The sequence below is a fragment of the Lynx rufus genome, unplaced genomic scaffold (assembly GCF_022079265.1).
Source record: "Lynx rufus isolate CCGP_SWC_20201006 ecotype Redwood Valley unplaced genomic scaffold, mLynRuf1.p SCAF_14, whole genome shotgun sequence".
In the NCBI taxonomy this organism is placed as follows: domain Eukaryota; kingdom Metazoa; phylum Chordata; class Mammalia; order Carnivora; family Felidae; genus Lynx; species Lynx rufus.
In genome coordinates, this window is record NW_025814828.1 from 12,082,164 (window position 1) to 12,109,202 (window position 27,039).

At 39.9% G+C, this 27,039-nt stretch overlaps 1 protein-coding gene and 1 pseudogene across 4 annotated transcripts in view; both read left to right on the forward strand.

Annotated features, from left to right (window-relative positions):
- Positions 1-27,039, forward strand: part of CA5B (carbonic anhydrase 5B) — a 51,120-nt gene that overhangs the window by 12,148 nt on the left and 11,933 nt on the right. For all 4 annotated transcript variants that reach the window (XM_047075937.1, XM_047075935.1, XM_047075936.1 and 1 more), the window contains one exon: positions 18,421-18,618. In XM_047075937.1, the coding sequence (XP_046931893.1) occupies positions 18,421-18,618 (198 nt within the window). The remainder of the gene's footprint in view (positions 1-18,420; positions 18,619-27,039) is intronic.
- LOC124509600 (serine/arginine-rich splicing factor 11-like) lies at positions 22,364-25,724 on the forward strand (annotated as a pseudogene).

The following is a 27,039-nucleotide window of genomic DNA, read 5'->3' on the forward strand; positions in this document are numbered from 1 at the left end:
AAAAAGATTGGGTTAAGCGGAATGAGGAGTAAATGAAGTAGGAGGATATGGCAAATTCAGGAAGCAGCATTTCACTAGGGCCTTGTGCTCTGGGATTCACCTTCAGTCCCCGCTTCTCACCTCCCAGGGAATCATTGGCTGTCGACTCAGATCACTGTTCGCTGTTATCTCAAGTAGCAGACAGTGTTGACAGTCCTAATTTGGGGACTTGTAGTATGATAAAATAAAGCTAAAAGCCTGCCCCTGTTACCCAAGATGAAAATAAAATCAAATTCACTTAGTATATCTTCTACTGAAATTTATGTTAATTGTCACATAAAACATTCAGTGTTAGAGTAGATCAGAAAATGAAGCCCAACAGTCAACAATAAAAAAGTCTAATTAAAAACGGATCAAAGACCTTACTTAACAGACACCTCACCAAAGAAGATCTATAGATGGCAAATAAGAATATAAAAAGATGCCCCACTATGTGATCTGTGATCAGGGAAATACAAACTAACACAATAATAAGATATCACCAAACACCTATTACAGTGGCCAAATTCCAGAACACTGAGCATGCCGAGTGGGTATGAGGGTGTGGAGCAACACAAACTCTTACTCATTGCTGGTGAAAATGGTACAGCCACCCTGCAAGATAACTTGGCAGTTTCTTTCAGAACTAAATATATCCTTGCCATACAATTCAGCAATCATGTATCTTGGTATTTACCCAGCATTGTTTTAAACTCATGTCTATACAAAAACCTACACATGGATATTTACAGCAGCTTCATTCATAATTGCCAAAACTTGGAAACAGCCAAGAGGTCCTGCAGTACTTGAATGGATGCCTTATCTATGGTGTATCCAGACAATGGAATTTTATATCCTCACTGAAAAGAAATGAGCTATGAAGCCAGGAAGAGAAATGTAGGAACCTTAAATGCATATGACTAAGTGAAAGAAGCCAATCTGAAAAGGCTACAAACTGTGTGATTCCAACTGTATGGCATTCTAGAAAAGGCAAAACTATGCAGGCAGTAAAAAGATCAGTAGTTGCCATGTGTTAGAGTATAGGGAGGGATGGATAGGTGGAGCAGAGGATTTTTTTAGGGTAGTGAAAATACTGTGTATATTATGATGGATACAGATCAGTATACATTTGTCCAAACCCAAGGAATATATAACATCAAGAGTGAACTACAATGTAACGTATGGGCTTTGGGTGTTATCATGTATCAGTGTAGGTTCATGAATTATAACAAATGTACCACTCTGGTGGGGGTTGGTCATAATGGGGGATGCTGCATGTGTGGGGGCAGGGGTAAATGGGAAATCACTGTACCTTAAATTAATGAATAAATAAAGTCCTAAAAAATTAAACATGTGATCTGAGACCAAAATGACATAAATTTAATAATTTTAATTCTTAATTAAATATAAAGAATATCATCTAGAATTGAAATAGTACGTATTTTTATTTGTTATTATTTCATTGATTCTTATTTTTCATGATCTCTATGTTTAGATGGAAGAGAAATATTATTTTAGGACAACATGGAATAGAATGGCACTGTATGGGGGCACCTGAGTGGCTCAGTCAGTTAAGCGTCCAACTTTGCCTCAGGTCATGATCTCATGGTTCGTGAGTTCAAGCCCCACATCAGGCTCTCTGCTGTCAGCACAGAGCCCACTTTCTCTGTGCCCCACTCTCTGCCCTGTATAAAATCTAGCCACTAACCCCATGTGTGTATTTTCATGTAAATATAAATGTATTAAAATGTTATGGCCACATGTTGCTAGCACTTACCACAATGGAAATTTCCATCATCAGAGAAAGTTCTATTGGACAGGACTGGTCTGTATTATAGTTGAACTGTGTTAGAAAGTTGTTCTGTTATTTCTCCAGTTAACTTTGAAGGATAAAAATCCTAGAGGACAATAGTAGTAAAAAGTTTGTTTTGCAATGTGTTCACAAAGAACTCTAATAATCCCTAAATAATACAGATTCAGGATGCCCCAGATAGAGTTTTTCGTTAACATTCAAATAACCTTGAGAAACAATAGGCTAATTAAGAGCCCCTTGGAATTGTATTAATAGCTTCAGGGGTATCAGCAGCAACAAGGAGCTAACAAACAGCCCTGAACTGACCCCCAGGAACTGTGGCCTTTAGTCTTCTGTGTTGTTGACTGCATGTGTATGCTGCTGTTACCTGGGCTCAACATCAAAGTGCCTTTTACAGCCCTCATGCTCTGAGAAGACAATTTATGATTCTGTGATCATCCCTAACAATATCACATGGGAGGGGGCTGTCCCTGTGTATCCTATCACTGTGCTAAGCCCTCGGGCCTACTAGGATGGTCTTCAGTCACATGAGAAAATTGTACAGCTCAAGAAAAAAGGATGGTAACAGGGCAAGGCGAATGAGAAAAAAACAACGAGGGCCTAGAATAACAATGTCCAGTAGATGAATAATGTGAACCACCAATATGAGAGCCATATAGGCAATTCTGTATTTTCTAATAACTACATCTTTAAAAAGAACAAATAATGTCAATTACATCTCAATAAAATGGGAAAATTAATTCTAAAATAGCAAAAACATAGGCAAAATATAGTATATAAAGGGGCACCTGGGTGGCTCAGTTGGTTAAGTGTCTGACTCTTGATTTCAGGTCAAGTCATGATCTCACTTTCTTGAGATTGAGCCCCGCATTGGGATTCTCTCTTTCCCTTTCTCTCTACCTCTCCCCAACTTGTACTCTTTCTCCCTCTCTCTCTCGCTCTCTCTCTCAAAACAAATAAATAAATAAACTTAATATATATATATATATATATATGTATATAGTATATAGTTAAAAATATTTTTGCCAGTATATTTGTTGGGGAGGAAGAATATTTAACCTAGCATATCGAAAATATTCTCATTTTAACATGAGATGAGTATAAAAATTCTAAATGAAATATTTTACATTGCTTTGTGCTAAGTCTTTAAGGTCCCTCGCTGTTTTATATTTATAGCACATCTCAATTTGAACAGTCACGCAAGGTGAGTGGTTACCTTATTACGCAGTGCAGGTACAGAGAATAGATATCAAGGGATGCTTAATGTAGTGTGGGGTTGTCTGGGAAGGGCCTTGAAGTGATCTTGAGAGCCTGTAGGATTTTAAGAAATGAGAAATGGGTAGATGTGATCATATGAACTGTTAAGGGGGAAGCATTTCTTTTACCCAGTTCCTGCTAGCCGGACTGAGAATCGAATTGACATGAGACAGATTAAAGGAAGATCAAATTTAATAGCATACATAAGGGAAATCCACAGACATGAAAATTCCAAGTATAGTGAGGCAACATGAGGCTTATATGAGCTACAGACAGGGGTAGGGGTCTGGGGACAAAGGGGAGGAAGACCATTAGCAGGAAGGTGTGAAGAGATGTTTGGAAAACAAAGGTTGCCCTATTAAGATCAGTCTCTTAAGTAAAGAGGACTCTTTATTAGTAGCTCTCTTCCTGGTATAAGCAAGCAGTTGAGGGAGAGGTACAGAGCTTTTCCTGAACCTGCTGGGGTTATTTGCTTTTAACACAAAATAGCATTCATGCCAAAGTGGCCTATCTTGGGGCAGCCTACCCGTGGCCCCTGCAGTTCGTTCCTCTGAAACTTGCCTTAAGTTTCTACACATTAAAAGTTGAGCTGGCAAATTGTTCCATCTCATTGAACCAGTCTTAGTCCTGACAGTAAGTCAATTCAGCTAAGTTCATTTCATCTCTACCATGATGCAGATGTGTTTTCAAAATTAGGCCTTTGGTTCAAGTCATTGGGTATTAAACAACAGGCATTTCTGTGGAAACAAAAGAAAAACAATGGTTATTGATTAGGTCAAAATATACATCAGTTTTTTTTTGTTCTGAGGATAGCCGGTGGAGAGGATTTCTAGATGTCAAGCTCGAAGCATCTTCAGATAGAGTGAGAGCAGGCAGTGGCAGTGTGACAGAACTTCCTGGTTTGTAGTTCTGAGTGTCTGTGGTGATTTTTGCGTGGTCAATAGAAGAGCAGGCATGAAGATTGTCTACACATGAGCTGTTGTGATTTCTCTGAACTTACATCAGGTGGTTTATATTTATTTTGCAGGGCTTCGGGGGAAAAAGGGCAGTTTTAGTTCTCAAATGAATCCAATTCAGAAAGGAGGAACAAAAACCAAAAGCATTAGTTTGGACAGTTGCAGCAAAGCATTGGAAGGGACTAGAAGAAATTAGGAGCTAGCCTTGTTTGTAACAGACAGTATTAGAATCTAGTATTTACATAGGTGTGTTATTGAAACATACTTTTTCCTTTCTGTAATCACCCTGATTTCTACCAAAGATAGTCAAATTTAATATTTGTGTACAAAGTAAGTCTAGTTTTAAAAATTTGGCCTAATTATTTACAGAACCACCACAAGAATACTGATTGGCCATGTAGTTTCCTTTAAATCTCCTTTGCTGGAACTTTTCCTTGTTGTTACGAAATTATTGGAGTCTTTAAAAAAATAGGAAATATCTAGTTTCAAGATTTCAAGCTTAATTACCTTTTTTTTACCATTAAAAATTTTTATTTTAATTCCAGTATAGTTAACATGCAGTGTTATATTAGTTTCAGGTGTAAAATAGAGATTCAGCAATTCTATACATTACTCAGTGCTCATCATAATAAATGTACTCTTAATCCCCTTCACCTACTTTACCCATTCCCCCCCCCCCCCCACTGCCCCTCTGGTAACCACCAGTTTGTTCTCTATAGTTAAGAATCTGTTTCTTGGTTTGTCTCTTTTTATCTTTGTTCCTTTGTTTTGTTTCATAAATTCCACATATCAGTGAAATCATATGGTATTTGTCTTTCTCTGACTGACTTACTTTATTTAGCATCATACTCTCTAGCTCCATCTGTGTTGTTGCAAATGGCAAAGGATCTCATTCTTTTTTATGGCTTAGCAACATTCCATTGTGTATACATGTACTTTTTCTTTATCCATTCATCTATAGGTGGACCATTGGACTGTTTCCATAATTTGGCTATTGTAAATAATGCTGCAATAAATATAGGGGTGTATATATCTTTTCAATTAGTGTTTTTGTATTGTTTGGGTGAATACCTAGTAGTGCCATTACTGGATCGTATGGTAATTCTATTTGTAATTTTTTGAGGATCCTCCATACTGTCTTCCACAGTGGCTACACCAGTTTGCATTCCCACCAACAGTGCACAGTACTTCCTTTTTCTCCACACCCTCACCAACACTTGTTTCCTGTATTTTTTTTATTTTAGCTATCCTGTCAGGTGTGAGGTGATACAGCATTGTGGTGTTGATTTGCATTTTCCTGATGATGAATGATGTTGAGCATCTTTTCATGTGTCTGTTGGCCACCTGGATGTCTTTTTTGGTGAAATGTCTCCTGCCCATTTTTAAATCGGATTTTTTGGGTTTTGGGTGTTGAGTTGTAGAATTTCTTTATATATTTTAGATAATGACCCTTTATCAGATATATCATTTGCAGGGGCACCTGGGTGGCTCAGTCAGTTAAGTGGCCAACTCTTGGTTTTGGCTCAGGTCATGATCCCAGAGTCATGGGATCAAACCCCGCATCAAGTTCTACACTGAGTGTGGAGCCTGCTTAAGATTCTCTCTCCCTCTCTCCCTCTCTCTCTCCCCTGTCCCTCCCCTCACTCACACGTGCTCTCTCTCTCTCTCCCAAAAAAAGATATCATTTGCAAATATCTTCTCCCATTCTGTAGATTGCCATTTACTTCTGTTGATCATTTCCTTTGCTGTACAGAAATTTTTATTTTTATGTAGTCCCAATAGTTTATTTTGCTTTTGTTTCCCCTGCCTCATGGAGACATATCTCGAAAAATGTTGCTACAGCTGATGTCAGAGACATTACTGCCTGTGCTGTCTTCTAGGATTTTTATGGTTTCAGGTCTCACATTTAGGTCCATAATCCATTTTGAGTTGATTTTTGTGTATGGTGAGATAAAGTGGTCCAGTTTCATTTTTTGCATGTAGCTGTCTAGTTTCCCTAGAACCATTTGTTGAAGAGACTATCTTTTTCCCCTTGCATATTCTTGCCTCCTTTGTCATAGATTAATAGACCATATAATAGTGGGTTTACTTCTGGGCTCTTTCGGTTGCATTGATCTATATGTCTGTTTTTATGCCAGTACCATACTGTTTTTCACTACTACAGCTTTTTTATTTATTTATTTATTTATTTATTTTTTTAATTTTTTTTTTCAACGTTTATTTATTTTTGGGACAGAGAGAGACAGAGCATGAACGGGGGAGGGGCAGAGAGCGAGGGAGACACAGAATCGGAAACAGGCTCCAGGCTCCGAGCCATCAGCCCAGAGCCCGACGCGGGGCTCGAACTCACGGACCGCGAGATCGTGACCTGGCTGAAGTCGGACGCTTAACCGACTGCGCCACCCAGGCGCCCCTGACTACTACAGCTTTGTAGTATATCTTAAAACCTGGGACTGTGACAGTTACAGCTTTGTTGTTCTTTTTCAAGATTGCTTTGGCTATTCGGCGTCTTGTGTGGTTCCATGCTTATTTTCGGATTATTTGTTTTAGTTCTGTGTAAAATGCTGTTGGCATTTTAATAGGGATTGCATTCAATATGCAGATTGTTTTGGGTAGTATAGACATTTTAAGAATATTTGTTCTTCCTGCTGGAACTTTTCATAAGGAATTTCTAGTTATATTTTTAGCAGCACCAAGGCCAGAAGCCAAGCCAAAACTTGCACCAAATACCTGCCAGACTTTGCCTGTAAGACCTATAGATTTGGGTGAATTCTTCTCTTCTTGAGGTTCTCCAAATGTTCTGAGGTTCCCATATACCTGTCATGAATCAACCTTCTTTATCATTTGGTATGGCTGCTGGGAACTCTGTAAGCAAGGTTAATATTAAGGCCAATATTTCCAGGGGGCTTTATTGGCTCCATGAAGCCAATCTTAGTTCCTTAAAGCTGTCTGGTCATATCTAAATCTATATAGGTATCAAATATTACATTCCAGTCAAAGCCTTGGTAATATAACCTATGTTTCCAATTGTGTCCTGTTACAGGAGAACAGATTCTTATTGACCTTATGCAAATAAATGTATTGCCATAAAAATATAAGAATACTTGGGCTCCTGGGTGGCTCAGTCAGTTGGGCGTCCAACTTCGGCTCAGGTCATGATCTCACGGTTCGTGGGTTTGAGCCCTGCATTCAGGGTTTCCATTGTCAGTGTGGAGCCTGCTTTGGATCCTCTGTCTCTCTCTCTCTGCCCCTCCCCTGCTGGTTCTCTCTCTCTCTCTCATAATAAATAAATAAACTTAAAAAAAGTTTTAAAAAATATAAGAATACTCATTTTCTGAATTATGGAGGGTTCAGGTAGGGAGAAAAGATAAATGTTTCAATTCTGTTTATAACAGTATAATTTATCAAATTATTATAGGTCAGTTAGCTTAAGAGAAAAGATTTCCTCAATCTTGAAAAACAAACCATTTCATGGGGCGCCTGGGTGGCTCAGTCGGTTAAGCGTCCGGCTTCAGCTCAGGTCATGATCTCCCCGTCCGTGAGTTCGAGCCCCGCGTCAGGCTCTGTGCTGACAGCTCAGAGCCTGGAGCCTGCCTCAGATTCTGTGTCTCCCTCTCTCTCTGCCCCTTCCCTGCTCATGCTCTGTCTTTCTCTGTCTCAAAAATAAATAAAAACATTTAAAAAAAAAAAGAAAAACCATTTCAAAAAGTCAGATATATTTTAAACAAAAAGTCACCAAAATTATAATTATCATCCTCAGTTCATTGAGTCCCATGTTTTTGTTTTGCTTGAATCCAGTTTTTCCACTAGTTTTAGAGATTCTTACCTAGTTCTGTTTTATGATTTTTTAAAATTATATTTAAAAAAATTTTTTTATGTTTTTATTTATTTTTGAGACAGAGAGAGAGCATGAACGGGGGAAGGTCAGAGAGAGAGGGAGACACAGAATCCGAAACAGCCTCAAGGCTCTGAGCTGTCAGCACAGAGCCCGACGCGGGGCTCGAACTCACAGACCGCGAGATCATGACCTGAGCCGAAGTCGGACGTCCAACCGACTGAGCCACGCAGGCGCCCCAAAAGTCTTATATTTAATGCACAATGCTAAAGACAATTTTATTTTAATTAAGCTAACAACCTTAAATTAGCTTTAGTACTGGATATTTCCCCGGATCACATATCCTTAACAGAGCATTTGGGTTTCTATCTTCCAGAGTTTTGGAATACTCAATTCTTATAAGCACTTGCCTACAAACCAATGAAATAGAACTCCTTTACAAGTTTATTATTTTTTTTTTAATGTTTATTTTTGAGGGAGAGAGAGAGCAGGGGAGGGACAGAGAGAGGAAGACACAGAATCTGAAGTAGGCTCCAGGCTCTGAGCAAGCAGCAGATATCCCGATGCGGGGCTTGAACTCACAAACCGGTGAGATCATGACCTGAGCTGAAGTTGGCCACTTAACCGACTGAGCTACCCAGGTGCCCCTAGAAGTTTGTATTTTTAAAAAACCTCTTTTTCCCTTTTATTTGTTCAGTCTCAGGCAATTGTGGGCTGTGTTTACATTTTAAAGACGTAAGATTTATGATTTCAAGGGACAGGATGAATGCAAAAAAATGTGTTTTTTCCCAGAGTTTCAGGGTAATTGTGATTTAAAATTTACCTTTAAAAAAAAAAAAAAGTACAGGACACTGTTTTAATACCCTGATGTTTCACGATATCCACAAATACTTTGAGAGGAATAGGTGAGGTTTGGGGATTGGTAAAGATAGGTGGGCTTTGACTGGCTTCTAGAGTTGCATTTCTGGGTTCGTAGAGACTTATAAGACCAAGAGTTGTTTTTAATTCCTCAAAGAACTAGATTACAGCCCGAATATCAAAAGACTGACCTGTCCTTTTAACTAAATTAGGGAGGTTTTTAACTAAAATGGGAATGAAAAGATTTTTCTCTGTATAAAGTCTGTATAAAGCATCTTAACATTCTCACATTTAAGAAAGCATTTTAACCCTTCTTTCTGGGTACATAATTCAACACGGGCTTCTATTAATCCCTGAATAATGCTTTTTACAGATCATTTGTAAGAGGGCCTAGGAGAAATTTTTGGTCCTGTTTCCTGTGAAGGGGGTTTGTGTAGTCATTCTTTTTATCTCTACATTTAGTTGGATCTTTTCAAAGTGGAGATAAAAAGGGCTTTATAATTTAAAACATCTTGCTGCTGTCCAGAAGACATGAATTCTTTTGTAGTAGGGGGTCAGGAAACACCTGCAAAGGACATTGCATTGGAATGCCTGAAGCTGACAGGGCCTGATTATCAATCCTTGGAAGGTAGAATCAAAACAAGCCTTGTTGGTAGTTTCAGGTGCTTTTTTTAAATTCACTTCCTAGCTTTCAGGATTTACATGGCTACCTGCATACTTTAAGCCTGGAGGTTAGGCCTTGAGTGCTCCCTATAAATCTTACATAGAAAGGAAAATTCTTAAGTCTAATTTCTGTGATTTTTACTAGTAAGACAAGTGAGAGCTCTCTATAAAGAATATTTTTCTTTTAAATATAGCTAATTTAAAGGTTCCATTGTCTGGCCATTGATGAGTGGGATCTATTAATAGCAACGGAAACCAATAAGCCTTAATGGTTAACCGAAAATGCAAGATGCGTCCAAAGAGGGCACAGGTGATCTGTCCCTGTGATCCAGAAGTTTACTCCCAAAATCAGTCTAAGAGAGCAAAGACCTTCATTTCACAGGCAGTAAGGGTCATATGGTGAAAATGGTGTTTCCAGTCTCCCACAACATTGTGAGACGCCTCCAGTAGAACAAAGGAGGTTTACTGGCGTAAACCTGCTTGCCTGGTTGGAGAGACTATTGGTGTGAATGAGGTAAGGGTAGAGAGCCTTGGTATCAACTTGTTTGGTTTTCTCTATCAATAAAATAAGCATTAAGTACCTCCTTTGTGCCTGGTACCAAGTTCAGCCTGGAGGTTTTAGAAGAAGTCTAGGACACAGGCCCTAACACTGAGGCCTTGACACGGGCCCCGTGAGCAGATAAAGCAAATGCACACTGCACGAGCAATGGTTGGATGCAAAAAGGGCTAAAGTCAACATGATGTGAGTTCAAAAGAAGGAAAGGTCAACGTGGTGGGAGCTAATGTCAAAACCAAAGTTTGGGAAGATGGAGTAAAGGGGAATGAGAGAGCAGGAAAAGAAATCAAGGAGCATGGTGTGAAGTCTGGGGTGTAGGGACCTGAACTGGGCTGCTGGTCATGGGCCAGGCACAGAAGAGATAAACCTGAAAGATCCTTAATGAAAAAGTAATGTGGTGATCAGTAGGGTACTAGGAATAAACAGAAAAGGGGACTGGAACCTTCTCAAGGATGCTCTTTATCTTGTACATTCAGTGCACAAGCAGTGATTGAAAGCCAGCTCAGCTGTAGACTGTGGAGCAGTGGGAGAGGCAGATAATTACGCGTATATGTGTAGGGGAAAACAAATCATTTTCCTTCCACCTTTCTGAGTTCTTGGCCGAGACCACCCATAATAAAAGACAGGTTAACAAGAGAAAAACAAACACAAGTTTAGTAACCTGTACACCTCCTGGACACATGGGAGAGACCTAGGAAGACTGAGAAGCTCCCTGAGATGGCCGCAGCCATCACCTTAAATACCATCTTCAGCTAAAGACAAAAGATGTTGAGGGGGGCAGTTATGGGAGGTTACCAAACAAAGCACAGTGAACAAGGGCATGGTTGTTAGGTGGATTTAAGTCTAGCCTTTTCCTGTTGATGAGAGCTTCTGGTGATGTATAGTCATCCTTCTCTCCTGGTACAGAGAGGGAGACACCCATGCACAAGGAGATTTCCCTTATAAATGGAGATTTCCCTTACACCAAGAGTAATTTCTACTCAGTTTTCAGAGCTTCTCCTGTGTTGGCTGTTGCCAGAATAATCAGCTCAAAATAATCCTTGTGCCAAAGAGGCATATGGGATGGTGTATCTTGCTACCCTTCACCACCTCAAAATATGCCTCTTTGGCATAAGGATTACTTTGAGCTGATTATTTTGAGAAACTGCAGACACAGGAGAAGCACTGAAAGGAGAGTAGAAGTTATCCTTTCATCAGGGAAATTTACATTAAAAGGGGGAGGGGGCTGGACCAGGAAGAGAGTTATTACCAGAGACAGCTTTTTCTTTAGAGAGACTTACCTGCTTGGAAGGGCAAACTTGGCTTCCCCTGCATTTTCTCTTCTCACCTTCCTGTGAATTGCCTTCCTCCGCTTTGAAGCCTCGGGCCTCTGCACCTTTCCTTAGCTCCCCTGTTATTTAAGGCTCAGTTGCCTGACTGCCATTGGAGTCTCATACCTCTGTGGGTCTCCAGTCAGGAAATAGATAATTAAAAATTTTTCTCCTACTAATCTATATTTTTATTACAGTGGGGGGGAAGGTGTCTCAGCTAAGGACCTCGAAGGGTAGAGTAAAACTTATTTGTCCTTCCGTACAATGGCATATTCTGCTACCCTTCATATAAATACAATAATAATTATACCAGTGGAATAAATCTTTTGAAAGAAAAAAAATCAGAGTGTTATGATCAAAAAATAAGAAGAAGATCATATTATAAGAGTAGCCAGAGAACATTTTACTGAGGAGGTGACGGTAAAGCCCAAGACTTACAGACAATGGGAGCTGAGTGAGGGGAAAGTGTTTTCTGAGGAGAGGGAGGAGCAGGAACTGAGGGGCCAAGGCAGGAACGTGCTTCCTGTGTTTCAGGAGTTGAAAGAGGGACACTCCTGAGGCTGGACACATAGGGTGGTACAGACACAAAAGAAATCAAAGCCGGGACTAGTCCTATTAATAAGAACCAAAACCGAGCACATTTTCTCCATGGAATCTAAAGAGATGTTGATGCTTGTCAGCAATAGATTAGTGACTCCTTCATGATGACGGTGTACCTCTACTCACTGAAACCATAGTTGATAAAATCACGGTTTCTGTTTATTTCATTTTCTTCATACAAGAAGAACCTGAAAATGAAGGCACTGTTAGTCAGAACACGTAATCGTCTTCCTATTTGGGGGGAAAGTATGAGCAACTACCAAGATATTGTTTTATTCTGTATTTTGTTAACATGGAGGAAGAGGATGGGAGAGGAGAACAAAATGTGAATTATTTTTAGCAGATCAAACCGTTGGCAAAAGTTGTCTTCCCTAAGGCCACAGTAGACAAGGGCCCCTGGTGGGGGGATGGTTTGGGTTCCAGAGGAGGAGGTTTGGGGTGGGAGTGGGGGTCGAAAATCTTCCAGAAGCTGACCTCGTGAATCGAAGGACATAAATTGACAGAGGCATCAAGGTCATAAAAGAGCAATGAAGGAATAGGTCTGGGATTTGGGGGCTGGCGTTTGCATGGGTGAGAATAGATTCTGGTCATTTCCTGAATGGAGTGGGGGACGAGTCAGGGTGAAAGGAGGGATCGTCTTGGGGATCTGCTTGTTAGTCCCCTTCTTGCCTGGTCTTTACAGGAGACCCTCACGAATTGGTTTTGAAGAATGTGAATTCCCAACTCCTGGGCCACAGTCTGAGTATCTCAGAGGGGAAGGTCCTGCAGAGTCTCTTGGTGCCAGGCATCCTACAATTGAATCAGCTTGAACAGACCAATTACCAGCAAAGAGATTGGATCTGTAATCAAGACTTCCAGCAAACAAAAGTCCAGGACCAGACGGCTTCACAGGCAAAATTTAAAACATTTAAAGAGTAAATTAAAAAAAAAAATTTAAAGAGTTAATACCTATTCTTCTCAAACTATTCCAAAAAATAGAAGGAAAACTTCCAAAATCATTCTATGAAGCCAGTAAACAGCCTGATACAAAGCAGATAAAGACACCACAAAAAAAGGAACTACGGGCCAATATCTCTGATGAACAAAGATGCAAAAATCCTCAACAAAATACTAGCAAATAGAATCCGTTAAAAAAAACCATTCACCATGATGAAATGGGACTTATTCCCAGGATACAAGGGTGGTTCAATATTGAAGTATCAATCAACATGATACATCACATCAATAACAGAAATAATAAGAACTATATGATCATTTCAATAGATGCAGAAAAAATCCCAAAGCAACAGAATATACTTTCTTCTCGAGTGCACATGGAACATTCTCCAAGATAGATCATATACTGGGTCACAAAACAGCCCTTCATAAGTTTACAAGAATTGAAATTATATCATGCATACTTTCAGACCACAATGCTATGAAGCTTGAAATCAACCACAGGAAAAAGTCTGGAAAACCTCCAAAAGCATGGAGGTTAAAGAACACCCTACTAAAGAATGAGTGGGTCAACCAGGCAATTAGAGAAGAAATTAAAAAATATATGGAAACAAACAAAAATGAAAATACAACAATCCAGACGCTTTGGGATGCAGCGAAGGCAGTCCTGAGAGGAAAATACATCGCAATCCCGGCCTATCTCAAGAAACAAGAAAAATCCCAAATTCAATAGATGCAGAAAAAGCATTTGACAAAGTACAATATTCATTCATGATCAAAGCCCTCAACAAAGTAGGTTTAGAGAGAACATACCTCAACATAATAAAGGCCATGTATGAAAAACTCACAGTGAACATCATACTCAATGGGGCAAACCTGAGAGCTTTCCCCTAAAGGTCAGGAGCAAGACACAGATGTCTACTCTCACCACTTTTATTCAACATAGTACTGGAAATCCAGGCCACACTAATGAGACAACAACAAAATAAATAAATGAAAAGGATCCAAATCTGGAAGGAAGAAGTAAAACTTTCACTATTTGTAGATGACATGGTACTACATACAGAAACTGGAAAGACTTCATCAAAAAAACTACTAGAACTGATAGATCAATTCAGTAAAGTCACAGGATACAAAATCAATGTACAGAACTCTGTTACATTTCTATACACTAATATCAAAACAGCAGAAAGAGAAATCAAGGAATTGATCCTGTTTACAGTTGCACCAAAAATAAGATACACAAGGATAAACCTAACCAAAGAGGTGAAAGACCTGTATTCTGAAAACTATAAAACATGGATGAAAGAAATTGAAGATGACACAAAGAAATGGAAAGACGTTCCATGCTCACGGATTGGGAGAATAAATATTTTTTAAATGTCTATACTATCCAAAGGAATCTACACATTTAATGCAATCCCTATCAAAATTCCAACAACATTTTCCACAGAACTAGAACAAAATATCCTAAAATTTATATGGAACCACAAAAGACTCCAAATAGCCAAAGCAATTTTGAAAAAGAAGAACAAAACTGGAGGTATCACAATTCGAGACTTCAAATTATATTACAAAGCTGTAGAAATCAAAACAGTATGGTACTAGCACAAAAATAGACATATAGATCAATGTAACACAACAGAAAACCCAGAAATAAACCCATGATTATATGGTCAATTGATCTTTGACAAGGCAGGCAAGAATATGCAGTGGGAAAAAGTCCCTTCAACAAATGGTTCTGGGAAAACTGGACAACTACATGCAAAAGAATGAAACTGGACCACAGTTCATACACAAAATAAAGTAAAAAATGGATTAAGGGCCTAAATGTGAGACCTGAAACCATAAAAATCCCAGAAGAGAGCACAGGCAGTAATGTCTCTGACATCAGCCATAGCAACATTTTTCTAGATGTGTCTCCTGAGACAAGGGAAACAGAAGCAAAAATAAACTATTGGAACTATATCAAAATAAAAAGCATCTGCACAGCAAAGGGAATGATCAACAAAACTAAAAAGCAAACTACTGAATGAGAGAAGATATTTGCAAATTACATATCTGATAAAGGGTTAGTTTCCAAAATATATAAGGAACCTATACAACTCAAAACAAAACAAAAAACCCAAATTATCCAATTTAAAAATGGGCCAAAGACATGAACAGACATTTCTCCAAAGAAGACATACAGATGGCCAACAGACGCATGAAAAGATGCTCAGCATTACTAATCATCAGGAAAGTGAAAATCAACACCACAATGATATATCACTTCACGCCTTTCAGAATGGCTAAAATCACTAAAGAAACAAGAAAGAGACAAAAATCACTAAAGAGACAAGAAACAACAAGTGTCGGCGAGTATGTGGAGAAAAAAGAACCCTCTTTCACTGTTGGTAGCAATGCAAAACTGGTGCTGCCATTATGGAAAACAATATGGAGATGCTTCAAAATGTTAAGGAACCTACCCCTTAGTTCCCAGCAACTGCACTACTGGGTATGTACCCCCAGAATACAAAAACACTAATTCAAAGGGATACATGCACCACTACGTTTATTGTAGCATTATTTGCAATAGCCAAATTACAGAAGCAGCCCAAGTGTCCATCGACAGATGAATGGGTAAGAAGAGGTATATATACACATACATACACGCATATACAATGCAGTATTATTCAGTCATAAAAATGAATGAAATCTTGACATTTACAAGGACATGGATGGAGCTAGAGAGGATAATGTTAGGTGAAGTAAGTCAGAGAAAGAGAAATACCATATGATTTTACTCATATGTGGAATTTAGAAACAAAGCAAACAAGCAAAGGGGGAAAAAAGGAGAGAGAGAGAGAGAGAGAGAAACCAAGAAACAGACTCTTAAACTATAGAGAACAAACTGATGGTTACCAGAGGGGAGTTGGGTGGGGGGTAATGGGTGCAACAGGTGATAGGGTTTAAGGATGAGCACAGGTTGATATATGGAATTGTTGAATCACTATATTGTATACCTGAAACTAATATAACACTGTATGTTAACTAAATTGGAAGTAAAAGTGTTAAAATCAGAACAAAAAATAATCAAACCGAATCAGGGCTTTTCTAGGGGATTCTAGAAGTTTAAAAAATATTACACAGGTAATGAAATAGACCTTTTTATTCCAGAAATGGCAGATGGATAATCAATATGAAAATGAAAGGACGTATATTCAATAAGGCACTATAGGGGAACAAACAGAGGAGGAAGATATGGCTCCTGTCTGCAAGGAATTTGCATTGTAATCAGATTGTGACTGTATATATATGTATATATATGTGTATATATGTATATAATTCATATATATTTTTCACTTAGGATTTATGAAACAGAAAGTTGTCATTCTTTTCTAAAATAAATTCTCGTTCTTCACCAGTTCTTTTACACTAAGGGAAAAAAACAAAAACCCTGGGTTCAGATTTCTCTAGGGATGGGAGTACTGAGCTATATGAAAAAAGAAAACGAAAAAGAGGATAGTTTGAGTTTGCCTCTATCTTTCAGCCCAAGACAAAGACTTGTCAAGTTTTGTATTATTGGTAATTGGGGCCAGACGATTCTTTCTTGTGGGTGCCTGTCCTAGGAATTTTAGGATGTTTAGCTGCATGCCTGGCCTCTACCCAATAGATGTCAGTAGCACCTAACTCTAGTTGCGACAACCAAAAATATCTGCAGACATTACCAAATGTCCCCTGGGAGCAGAATTGCTCCCTTCATTGAGAATCGCTATTCTAGTAACTGCCTGAAGAGCTTTGTCTATACTGCTGGGGCTCTTTTTCCAAAAATAACAAGGCTAAGATCTTGAATTTCTAGCTTTGGGGCAGCTAGCTCAGAAAGAGATGCCTTCTCTGTAAGAGTAAACAGTGGTAGGGGCACCTGGGTGGCTCAGTCGGTTAGGCATCCGACTTCGACTTCGGCTCAGGTCATGATCTCATGGTCTGTGAGTTTGAGCCCCACATCGGGCTCTGTGCTGACAGCTCAGAGCCTGGAGCCTGTTTCGGATTCTGTGTCTCCCTCTCTCTCTGACCCTCCCCTGTTCATGCTCTGTCTCTCTCTGTCTCAAAAATAAATAAACATTAAAAAGAAAATTTTTAAAGAGTAAACAGTGGTAAGTTTCTGTTTGGTTTTGTTTTATTTTATGAAAAGTGGAGTGTCAAGGGACCCCATCATACACACAGGAGATTGACTAAGTCACAGCTACCTCATCACTTTCTCAAATCCTTAGACTCTTTCTTAGAGGTGGAGTGAGGTACAGAGCATTGTTGGTAATGATTTATCTCAACTCATATTTCTTCTGGTTGTTCTGCTGCTCTTGGTTCTTCTGTGTCCGTGGTGCTACTAAAGGGCAGAGAACTGGAGCACCCTGTATCATGCACATGGGTTCTATCACATCATGCATGGATGTCTCAGCAGCTGCTCTGTCTATGTTACAGGAAGTCTGCTGAGATTTATCAGGAATTTAGCACAAAGACCTGGTGCTTGGCTCTTTGTAGAAAAATCATCGTCAGTGCTATATTGTGTCTGTGGGGAACAAACTGTGCATGGACACTTTAATATATAATGTCCATAGCTATGCATGTGACAGAACTTGAGGGACCTTAGCAGTACTAATATTCCACCCGGGTTTTGTAGGATGGTTGCCTAATCCTCACAGTTTGCTTATATAGGAGGTGAACTCAGCATACACACTTATATAGGATCATATAATCCCACCAAAGGGATTCATCTCTCTGCTTCTCTTCCCTCTGACACACTTCTCTGCTGTGATTCAAGAAGTGTTCAAGTCTGTCCTTAAAGATGTAGGTGTCTCTGTGTCCCCTGTTTTTGTTTTTTCTTCTCCTTGGTATAATATGGCCCCCAAACCCTGAACATCTTACTTGTATGTCTCAAATTTAGAAGAAAGTACTCTTCTTTTCCCCAGATTCTTTGGCATTTGTGTTAGTTTTTCTAAAACCCAAGACTGTCTCCCCCATCTCAGTTGGAAGACTGTAATATTGCATTGTGTAAATAATCCAGAGATCTTCAAAACTGCAAGTTAAGTTACAGGTGCATGCCACACAAGTGTTTATTTCAACCAGCCAAGCGATCAAAAACTTACAGTGCTTGGTTCAACATTTGCTTTCCAAAAATTCTTCCTCTTCTTCCCACATTTCCTTTGTTGGAAATAATTCATTATTGGAAATTTCATTGATTTGTATTTGTATGTAAACTTGGTTTGGTAAGTGGGGCTCAGAAAATTATCAATAAAGAAAAACAGCTCATTTGAAGGTACCCTCCTCCTTCTACACAGTGCTAATCTGCATGCGTCTTACTGTTACCACAAGAGCGGGTAGCACTTGGTTCGGGTGAAATCAGAGGGTGGACTGAGTCGCTTGTGTCTGACAAAGCAGCAGACGTCTGTGCCCGTGCAAGGTGCTCTCTGAGCTGCCTTTGTCCTCTGCCTTAATCAGTTCGTTTAGCCCCCAGGTGGCTAATTCCTAAGATGTAGACTCCATGGGCCTTGACACACTCCCCACAACTAGAATTGCCTCGTGTGTGATCCCACATAGCAGACGTCTTGATGATAGCCCCGCTGTGCTTTTTCTCCTAGTGCACCCGCTCTGGGAGAGCGTGGACCTGGTCCCGGCGGGCGAGCGCCAGTCGCCCATCAACATCCGGTGGAGGGACAGTGTCTATGATCCTGGCTTAAAACCGCTCACCATCTCTTACGACCCGACCACCTGCCTCCACGTCTGGAATAACGGGTACTCCTTCCTCGTGGAATTTGAAGATTCTACAGATAAATCAGGTGAGGGTCAGACTGGTGGTCTTGTCTGGAGTTAAAGGGACAGTTTGATGTGAGCACAGGCCACACCACACTGCCTCCTTGGGACCATGGACCTCTATGAGCGGTGGACTGGGACTCCTTGCACTCAGCTTTTTCAATGTATGAAAAAAATCCCTTCGAGTTTTTATGAACATTTTCTTCTACTAGTATAGGTAGTACTTTTATTAATAAGTATGTGTATCTCTATGTATAGACAGAAGATAGGTTGTGAAATTAAAGCTTTGCCTGAAATTTATTTTGTGTGTATTGAATACGTACTGATTTTCTCTGCTTGCTGACTTTACAAGACACTTTTACATTTAATAGTAATACTATTTAATCAGATTTAACTGATCAGATTGCAGTACCTTTGAAATGGGGCAAAAAAGCATATTCATTTGTGCGTGAGGTTATAATCTTAACAACCAGTTCTATATTATAAAATGAAAACTCAAATTCTGTTAATTTTGTTGATTTAGAAGAAACACAATTTAAAGGAGATTTTCAAAATCAGATATTATATTGCTTTTGAATCTTCTCTGGTTTTGAACCTACCCAGATATAAACTAATCTGAATGATTTCAAAGTTTACCTAAAACTTTTAGTATCTATTGAACACAGAATGTGATTAATTCTATGTAGGTTTCTTTTCTCTTTTTCTTTTCCTTTTCAAATCAGATTTGATGGTACCAAATAGTCTTCATCTGAAATAATTATTATTTGAAATAGTCTCTCTTTGTGGTTATCAACCAGTGGCAATTTTACCACCCCTTCCTCCCCCAGGGGCTGGGGACACTTGGCAACATGCGTAGGCATTTTAAGTTGTCACACTTGGGAGGGTGGGGTGCACCTGCTGTCTTGTGGGTCAAGGCCAGGAAAACAGCTGAAGAGCCTGCAGTATGCAGGACAACATTCGCAAAGAGTTATTCAGCCCCTAATATCAATAGAGCCAAGATTGAGAAACCCTTTAGGAAATTAGTTTTCTCTTATGAATATGAGGAAATGAGCCCATGAACGTGTTAATGAATCAAGTACAAAATGTAACCTAAAGCATAAATGGAAGCGTTTAGTCCTGTATCTATCCTCGCTCTAGAATTCCCAACTGTATCTTGGTTCTGTATGCATTTTCCTAGGGTTGCTCTGAAACTTAGACATGGCTCTCTGGCCCAACAGCAAACAGACTGCTCCTCCAATGGGAATTCTCTCTCTCTGGCTCTCTTCCCTTTGATGTACTTCTCTGCTGTGATCCACCAAGTGCTCAGGCCTGTCTTTAAGAGCTTAGGTGTTTCTATGTTCCCCATTTTTTTCCTTTCTCCTCTGTGGTATGACGTGGCCCCCCAAACCTGAACATCTTGCTTACATTTCTCAAACTGAGAAGAAATTACTCCTTTTCCTCCCAGATTCATTAGTATCTTTCCTAATTTTTCAAAACCCTATAGTGTGCTCCTGTCTCAACCGGAAGCTATATTACTGGAATGCTGTAGTGTTACATTGTATATAAGGATTCCAGAAATCTTCAAAACAGCAACCTAAATTCCTATATTCCAGATAGCTATCTTGCATGACAATGAGCTTTACTTGTCTCAGGAGTTCTAGCATTACTCCTGCCGACTACACCAATGGGCAGACCCAGTCTGTAAATACCAACTCTCCTACATACACTCTGGATGCACAGCAACCCTCTCAAGTCTCACTTTTGTCTAGGTCCTTGGCAACCTTCTTTCTTTTCTTCTGAGGATCCTAAATGTTGGTCAGCTTTCTAATGACCTTGACGGTCTAGAGACTGTTTCCAATATAGGTTTCCTTCACTGAGTTGGAAATTGTGGGAAGTTGTTAAATAGGTTTCTAACCAAGTGAGTTAATCTCAAGATCATTCGAGGCAAATAGCTTTCTGTTTCATTTTTTAGTCATTTTTCCCCCTTTTTAACAATAGATTCACGAATTCTTATCCACCCATTTGCTAGGGCAATCTCAGATGGAATACAAATGACCTGCATTTTCCTCATAATAACTCCTTAGGTACCTCCAAGCACAACTCACTAAATTGATTATTCCTCGATGTTACCTTCCCTAGGTGTGTCAGTGTCGCACTATTTTTATAAAATATCCAGAAAAATTGTAGAGAGGTTGCTAATTTTCCACTTATTTTGTTAGGAAGGACCAAAATAGGTAACCCTTTTTTAAATTATGCTTTAATAATCATTCTCTTTAAAATACCATTAATCTTTGATAAATATCTAACTTTCTCTATCTCTCTCTTTTTCCACATTTCAGTGACTGCCTCCTATTTCCTGCTTATTCTTCATTGCTATTTCTCCATGCTGTTGCAAAATAATTAATAGCATTCAAAGAGGAGGAAAGAGTGAATGAACATAAAAAATAAAGAAAAAGTAAAAGACAGCAAAGACTTCCTAGAAATGAAGAAAGGCAAGAACCAATTCTAATTGTAGAAAGGAAAGGAGCTAATAAATATCAATGTCTATAAATTAAAAAAACAACAACTAGGAAATGCTGCTACAGTGTGCTTTACAAAGAACTCGGGATAAGGTGTGCAAAGAAAGGGTTTGAGGAAGGTATGTGACAAAAAGAAACCATACCAAACCTTATGGGATGTAGCAAAAGTAGTGCTTAGAGGGAAATTAGAGATGAAAATGCCTTTATTGGAGAAGAAGAAATTTCTCAAATCAATAATCTAGCTTCCCACCTTAAGGAGCTAGAAGGAGAAGAGCAAACTAAACCCAAAACAAACACAAAGAACAGAGCAGAAACCAGTGAAGTCAAAAGTTGGTTCTCCAGAAAGATCAACAAAACTGATAAACCTTTAGCTAGGTGGAGCGAGAAAACAAATAAGAGAAGACTCAAATTACTGAAATCAGGAATGAAAGAGAGACATCACCACCAACCTTACAGAAATTAAAAGGATAATAAGAGAAGGTATGTGAGCATCTCATAGCACTGCCCTTTGCTGGGTACTGTTTTGTTGTTTGGCTCCCCTGAATAGGACACAGTGCATGTGAGGGATGCAAAATGCCGTGGCGAATGGCACTAAATTATGCCTGGGCTGAGGTCCATGGATGATCTCTAATTTCACCTCCTGTGAAAGTACTGTCATCAGCTAGGTCACTAGGCCTCAAAGAGAGGAAGAGATGGGTCCTGTTGCTCCCCAAAGGGTGCTTCCTGCCCCATCTTGTGTCACTTTACACTTTTCTGGGGTATCACCGGTAAACCCAGGAAGAATGTTCCCCAGACATTTGAAGAGTTCTCCTTCCTAATTTTGGTCTTACATTTGCTTTTTGGGAGAAAACAATGTAATGATTTGTAGCAAACCTACAGAGTGGTGTATCCCTTAGGACCATCCAATTTGAGAACATTTCCATCACCCCAGTTATTCCATATATCTTATGACCACTCTGCTTTCTAATTTACAATCTTCTGTTTCCCTTCTGCCTGTTTCTTGCTGACTGTACTTCCCCCTGTCATCCACACATCTGCCCCACCCGACCCCACCTTTTTCTTCGCTTGTGCTGAGGTTACCAGTGATGTTTCAATTAACAAACCCAACAGATACTTTGCAGTCTATTTCTTTAGTTCCTGGTTTCATTGAGAATCTTCTAAGTGCCACACACTGTGCCAGGTGCTCAGAATGGAAAGAGGAAGAAGGGATGGTCGCCACCTTTAAGGAGCTAATACTGTGGTGGGGAGACAGACCCATGAACAGACAGCGCTAATGCAGAGTGCCAAGCGCTGCGAGGGAAGTGTTCAGGTGGGGTCCAGTGGGAGAAGGCTTCCTGGAGGGGGTGACACCTGGGCTGTCTTCATGGAGGGGGAGGTTCAAGGCAGTGCAATGCTTGTGTTTGGTACTACTGTGTGTAAGTGCAAGAAGGAAATGGCAGCCAAGTGAGGCCTGAGGTAGGCAGGAGCTGATACACAGCCAGTTCTGCAGACCTTGCCCAGAGAGGGGTAATGTGGGTGCAGCTTACCTGCGTACTCTTGCTCTGGGTCTCGAGCTGGGCTGTGATGGAGGTGTCAGCTGTGGTTGGGGTTTCATCTCAAGACTCCTCTGGCGAAGGATCCTCATCCAAATTCACTCACGTGGCTGTTGGCAGAATTCAGTTTCTCTCAGGGTCTTGGTTTCTTTGCTGGCTGTTGGCGAGAGGCCACTCCCTTTTCCTTGCCCAGTGGGCCTCTCCGTAGGGCAGCTCACAACATGGCAGCCGGCTTCGTCAGAGAGAGCAAGCAAGATGACAACCAGCATCTTTTTGTAACCTAATCTCAAAACTCATATCGCATGACTTTTACCCTTAGAAGCAAGTCACAAGGTCCAGCTCACACTCAGGGGAGGACATTACACAAGGGTGTGAATACCAAGAGATAGGGTTCATTGGGAGTCTTCTTAGAAACTGCCAGGATACATGGCCAATGGCACAAAGCCAATGAATTCAAACTGAGGTCCCTTTCCTGTAAAGTGCATGCCCTTAGCCCCATTATATAGGAGAATACCTCCCTGTCTCACTTCTCCCCTATGTACAATTTTTGTGGATCCAGTGCATGTAGAGACTTCATGATTTTTCGAGTTAGAAGTGCCCAAATCAGATGCCTGGGCATCTCACTTCTCTCCCAGGGATCACAAATGGAGAGGTGCCTATAGCGCCATAGAAATAATGAGCATGAGCCAGGCTGGGAGAATCTGAGACAAATGGCAGTGATGGCGACTGAGAAACTGGCAGGACCGTCGAAAGGTGGTGGCCATTTCTCCCATCTAGCCTGTTGTTGCCTGGTGGGAGCATGTGCCCCACATTCTCATTCTCCATGTGCCTCCATGTGCCTTCTCATTCTCCAGTTAGAAATGTAGAGTTTTATGGGAAATTGTCTAGCTTTAAATGTTGGCAATGAACTTTAAGATGTATTTAGTATTGTGTGGGTGAATCAAAACACACCTGAAGATCAGTTCTGCCCCCTTCCCCCTGCAGCCACCCACTAGTAACAGCTCCTCTCTGCCTTGCTCATTATCTTTGGAGGAGACACACAGTAAGTTTCCAGAATATGTTGCCAGTGTTTTTCTGGAGATAGGAGAGAAAAGCTAGCCTTCCCCTCTGCCTTGGTCACTTAACATGGGACGAGAACTTCAATTTCATTCAACAGATTAGATTGGATTTTGCCAAAGTCAAGCTCCCAATATGGAGCTGGCATAGAAAAGCAAGGTTTTGGAAAATATTTTATTTTTATTTCAGTATGCTTTAGTACCATCCTCCTGTTATTTTAGTGAATCAGGTGGTATTAGTCTCTGTACCTCTCCTGCCCCTTAAAGAAAAGTGGTCATTGGTGTCTTTGCTCACCTCTTTCAAAACATTTTTTTAGAGGAAGAAATTATGTAAAGTATTTTCAAAAGGCAATAAGATACATAGCAGACCACTGCATGACATATCCAACGTATTTAGTCCTGGGATTGTTGTAATTGCACATAAAACTCAACTAATGATGCAGTAAACTCTAAAGATCACTAAGGTAGTTGAGATAGATGGGTTTTATGCTCTTATATTGGTTTAACCATGAACAGACATCTCCAGGGTTGGATTAGATGGAAGAAATGAGGAACTAATTAATATGTGTTAGCAAACTCAAGAAAAAAAAATCAGTACAACCCAAAGTCTGAGGAAAGATGATTTTAAAGTCTTGTTTTATCTGGATATTTTGCATTTCAAGTATTATTTCACTAGTTCAGAAAACACTAGCCAAACAAAAGGTATTTATTATCCAACATGGTAAGGACAGTGGTACAGTGTGGATGACTCACATCGTTCACTCTGTCCAAAGGGACATGGGTGATAAGTTTTCACTTGCAAATGTCCTATTTTATTTCAATGGAAGGGGAAAAAAAACAGTAGTATCTTCCAAAATTGAAATGCAAGAGGCACCTGGCTGGCACATGATGGCACATGGTACAGCACATGACTCTTGATCTCAGGGTCATGAGTTTGGGTCCCACATTGGGTGTAGAGTTTACTTTAAAAAAAGTATCAGTGCATAAAAAAGAAAGAATATCTTTTGTCCCCATACTTCAGTTTTATGAGATTGGGTTGGATAAATATGCTAAGAGAAATGTGCATTTTACTGCACATTTAAAAAGTAGGCGCAGTAACTCAAGGTCAAGAGCATGTTCTAGGAGGAGGCGAACGCCCTCATCTTCTAGGCACAGGAAGTCAGGAAGCAGATCGAGAAGGAGATCACATTCTAAGTCAAGGAGTAGGGGATGATCCAAACGTCCAAGACAGAGAAGATCTCATTTCAGAGAGACAGGTAGAAGGTCAAGGAGTACATCAAAAACCAGGGCAAAAAGAAAGAAGACAAAGAAAAGGAGTGTTCCAAAACACCACCAAAAAGTTATAGCACAGCCATAGATTCCAGAAATGCAAGCAGAGACAGACAACCCCAATGAAGTAGGCGTGGCACAAGATCTCCTACAAAGCCTAGGTCACCTAAAAGAAAAATGTCTAGTTATATCCCCTAGGAGATATAAAAAGGAGAAGAAAGGTAAAGAAAGAAGCAGAGATGAAAGAGAATGACCAACAAGCAAGAAGAAGAAAAGTAAAGATAAGGAAAAGAATCAGAAAACGAAATCAGAGAGTGATAAAGATGTAAAATTAATAATGAAGAGGAACAAGGGAATGACAGTAAGAAAGAGAAAAAAGAGAAGAAACCAACAGAACCAAGTTCCCCTAAAACAAAAGGATGTTTTGTGGAAAAGGGAACTGGTGATTCACTAAAAGAATCCAAAGTGAATGGGAATGATCATCATGGAGAAGACATGTTTATGAGTGACTGAATATTGCCACCATGGGAATCCAGCTGCATACATGCACGAGTGTCATTCCTTCGTGTGATTTCTTAATGCTGTTTTTGTTCCTACCAAACCTAGATGTTTACAGTTCTGAGTTATAAATGGATACAAAGCTTCTGATATTGATACTAGTTATTTACATCCAAAACCATTTAGAAAATGATACAGGAGTAACCAATTCTTTAAAAAAAATTTTTTTCAATGTTTATTTATTTTTGACAGAGAGAGAGAGAGAGAGAGAGAGAGAGAGAGTGTGTGTGTGTGTGTGTGTGTGTGTGTGTGTGTGTGTGTGCATGAGCGGGGGAGGGGCAGAAAGAGAAGGAGACACAGAATCCAAAGCAGGCTCCAGGCTCTGAGCTGTCAGCACAGAGCCCAACATGGGGCTCGAACTCACAGACTGCGAGATCATAACCTGAGCCGAAGTCGGACGCTCAACTGACTGAGCCACCCAGGCACCCCCGGGAGTAACCAATCTTGACATGGTGAAATCTGTCAAGCAGTTTTAAAAGTATTCTGGTGCTGCTTTAAAACAAAAACGAAAAGCTGCATACATCACAGCACCCATGGATAGTTTATGTTATATGATCTCCTTTATTAAGTAAGTTCACTTATAGTATTTCTAGAATTTGATTCATTTCTATAATGCAGCTATGTAGGGAATGCACTGATTGCATGTTAATTGTGGCAGGAATATCCTAAATGTCATTAAAACCCTCCAACATGATGGATCTACTTATGGTCTTATCTGTTGACATGACAAATTAACATTCTTTTTAAAAAAATTTTTGTGGGGCGCCTGGGTGGCTCAGTCGGTTAAGTGTCCGACTTCAGCCAGGTCATGATCTCGCGGTCCGTGAGTTCGAGCCCCGCGTCGGGCTCTGGGCTGATGGCTCGGAGCCTGGAGCCTGTTTCCGATTCTGTGTCTCCCTCTCTCTCTGCCCCTCCCCCGTTCATGCTCTGTCTCTCTCTGTCCCAAAAATAAATAAAAAACGTTGGAAAAAAAAAAACCTTTAAAAAAAATTAAAAAAAAATTTTGTTAATGTTTATTTATTTTTGAGAGAGAGTCACAGCATGAGCAGGGAAGGGGCCTGAAGCAGGCTCCAGGCTCCAAGCTGTCAGCACAGAGCCTGACACGGGGCTTGAACTCATGAACTGTGAGATCATGACCTGAGCTGAACTCAGACACTCGACTGACTGAGCCACCCAGGCACCCCAACATTCTTATAATTACATCTGAAAATGAAAATTTGAAATAAATCACCCTTTAAGGCTTTTAGCTAAATTTTTGTGGCTTTTGTTTAACTTTGAAAGGTTCTATCTGCACTAACCTTTTTTGATGACTGACTAGGCTTTAATTACAGAAACAAGATTTGAAATGATATTGTCTTTGGTAGTGAGCAAATAACGTATTTTGAAGTAGAGTTGTATACTTTTTTCATAAGGTGTTTGGGATTTTTTTTCCCTGAAATAATTTATTCCACATCTACATCAGTGAAGGCTTCTGCCTATCCTGAGCCCATCTGTTAAAGAAAGTTATCTCTTGTCCTGGTTTTCAATTTTCCACT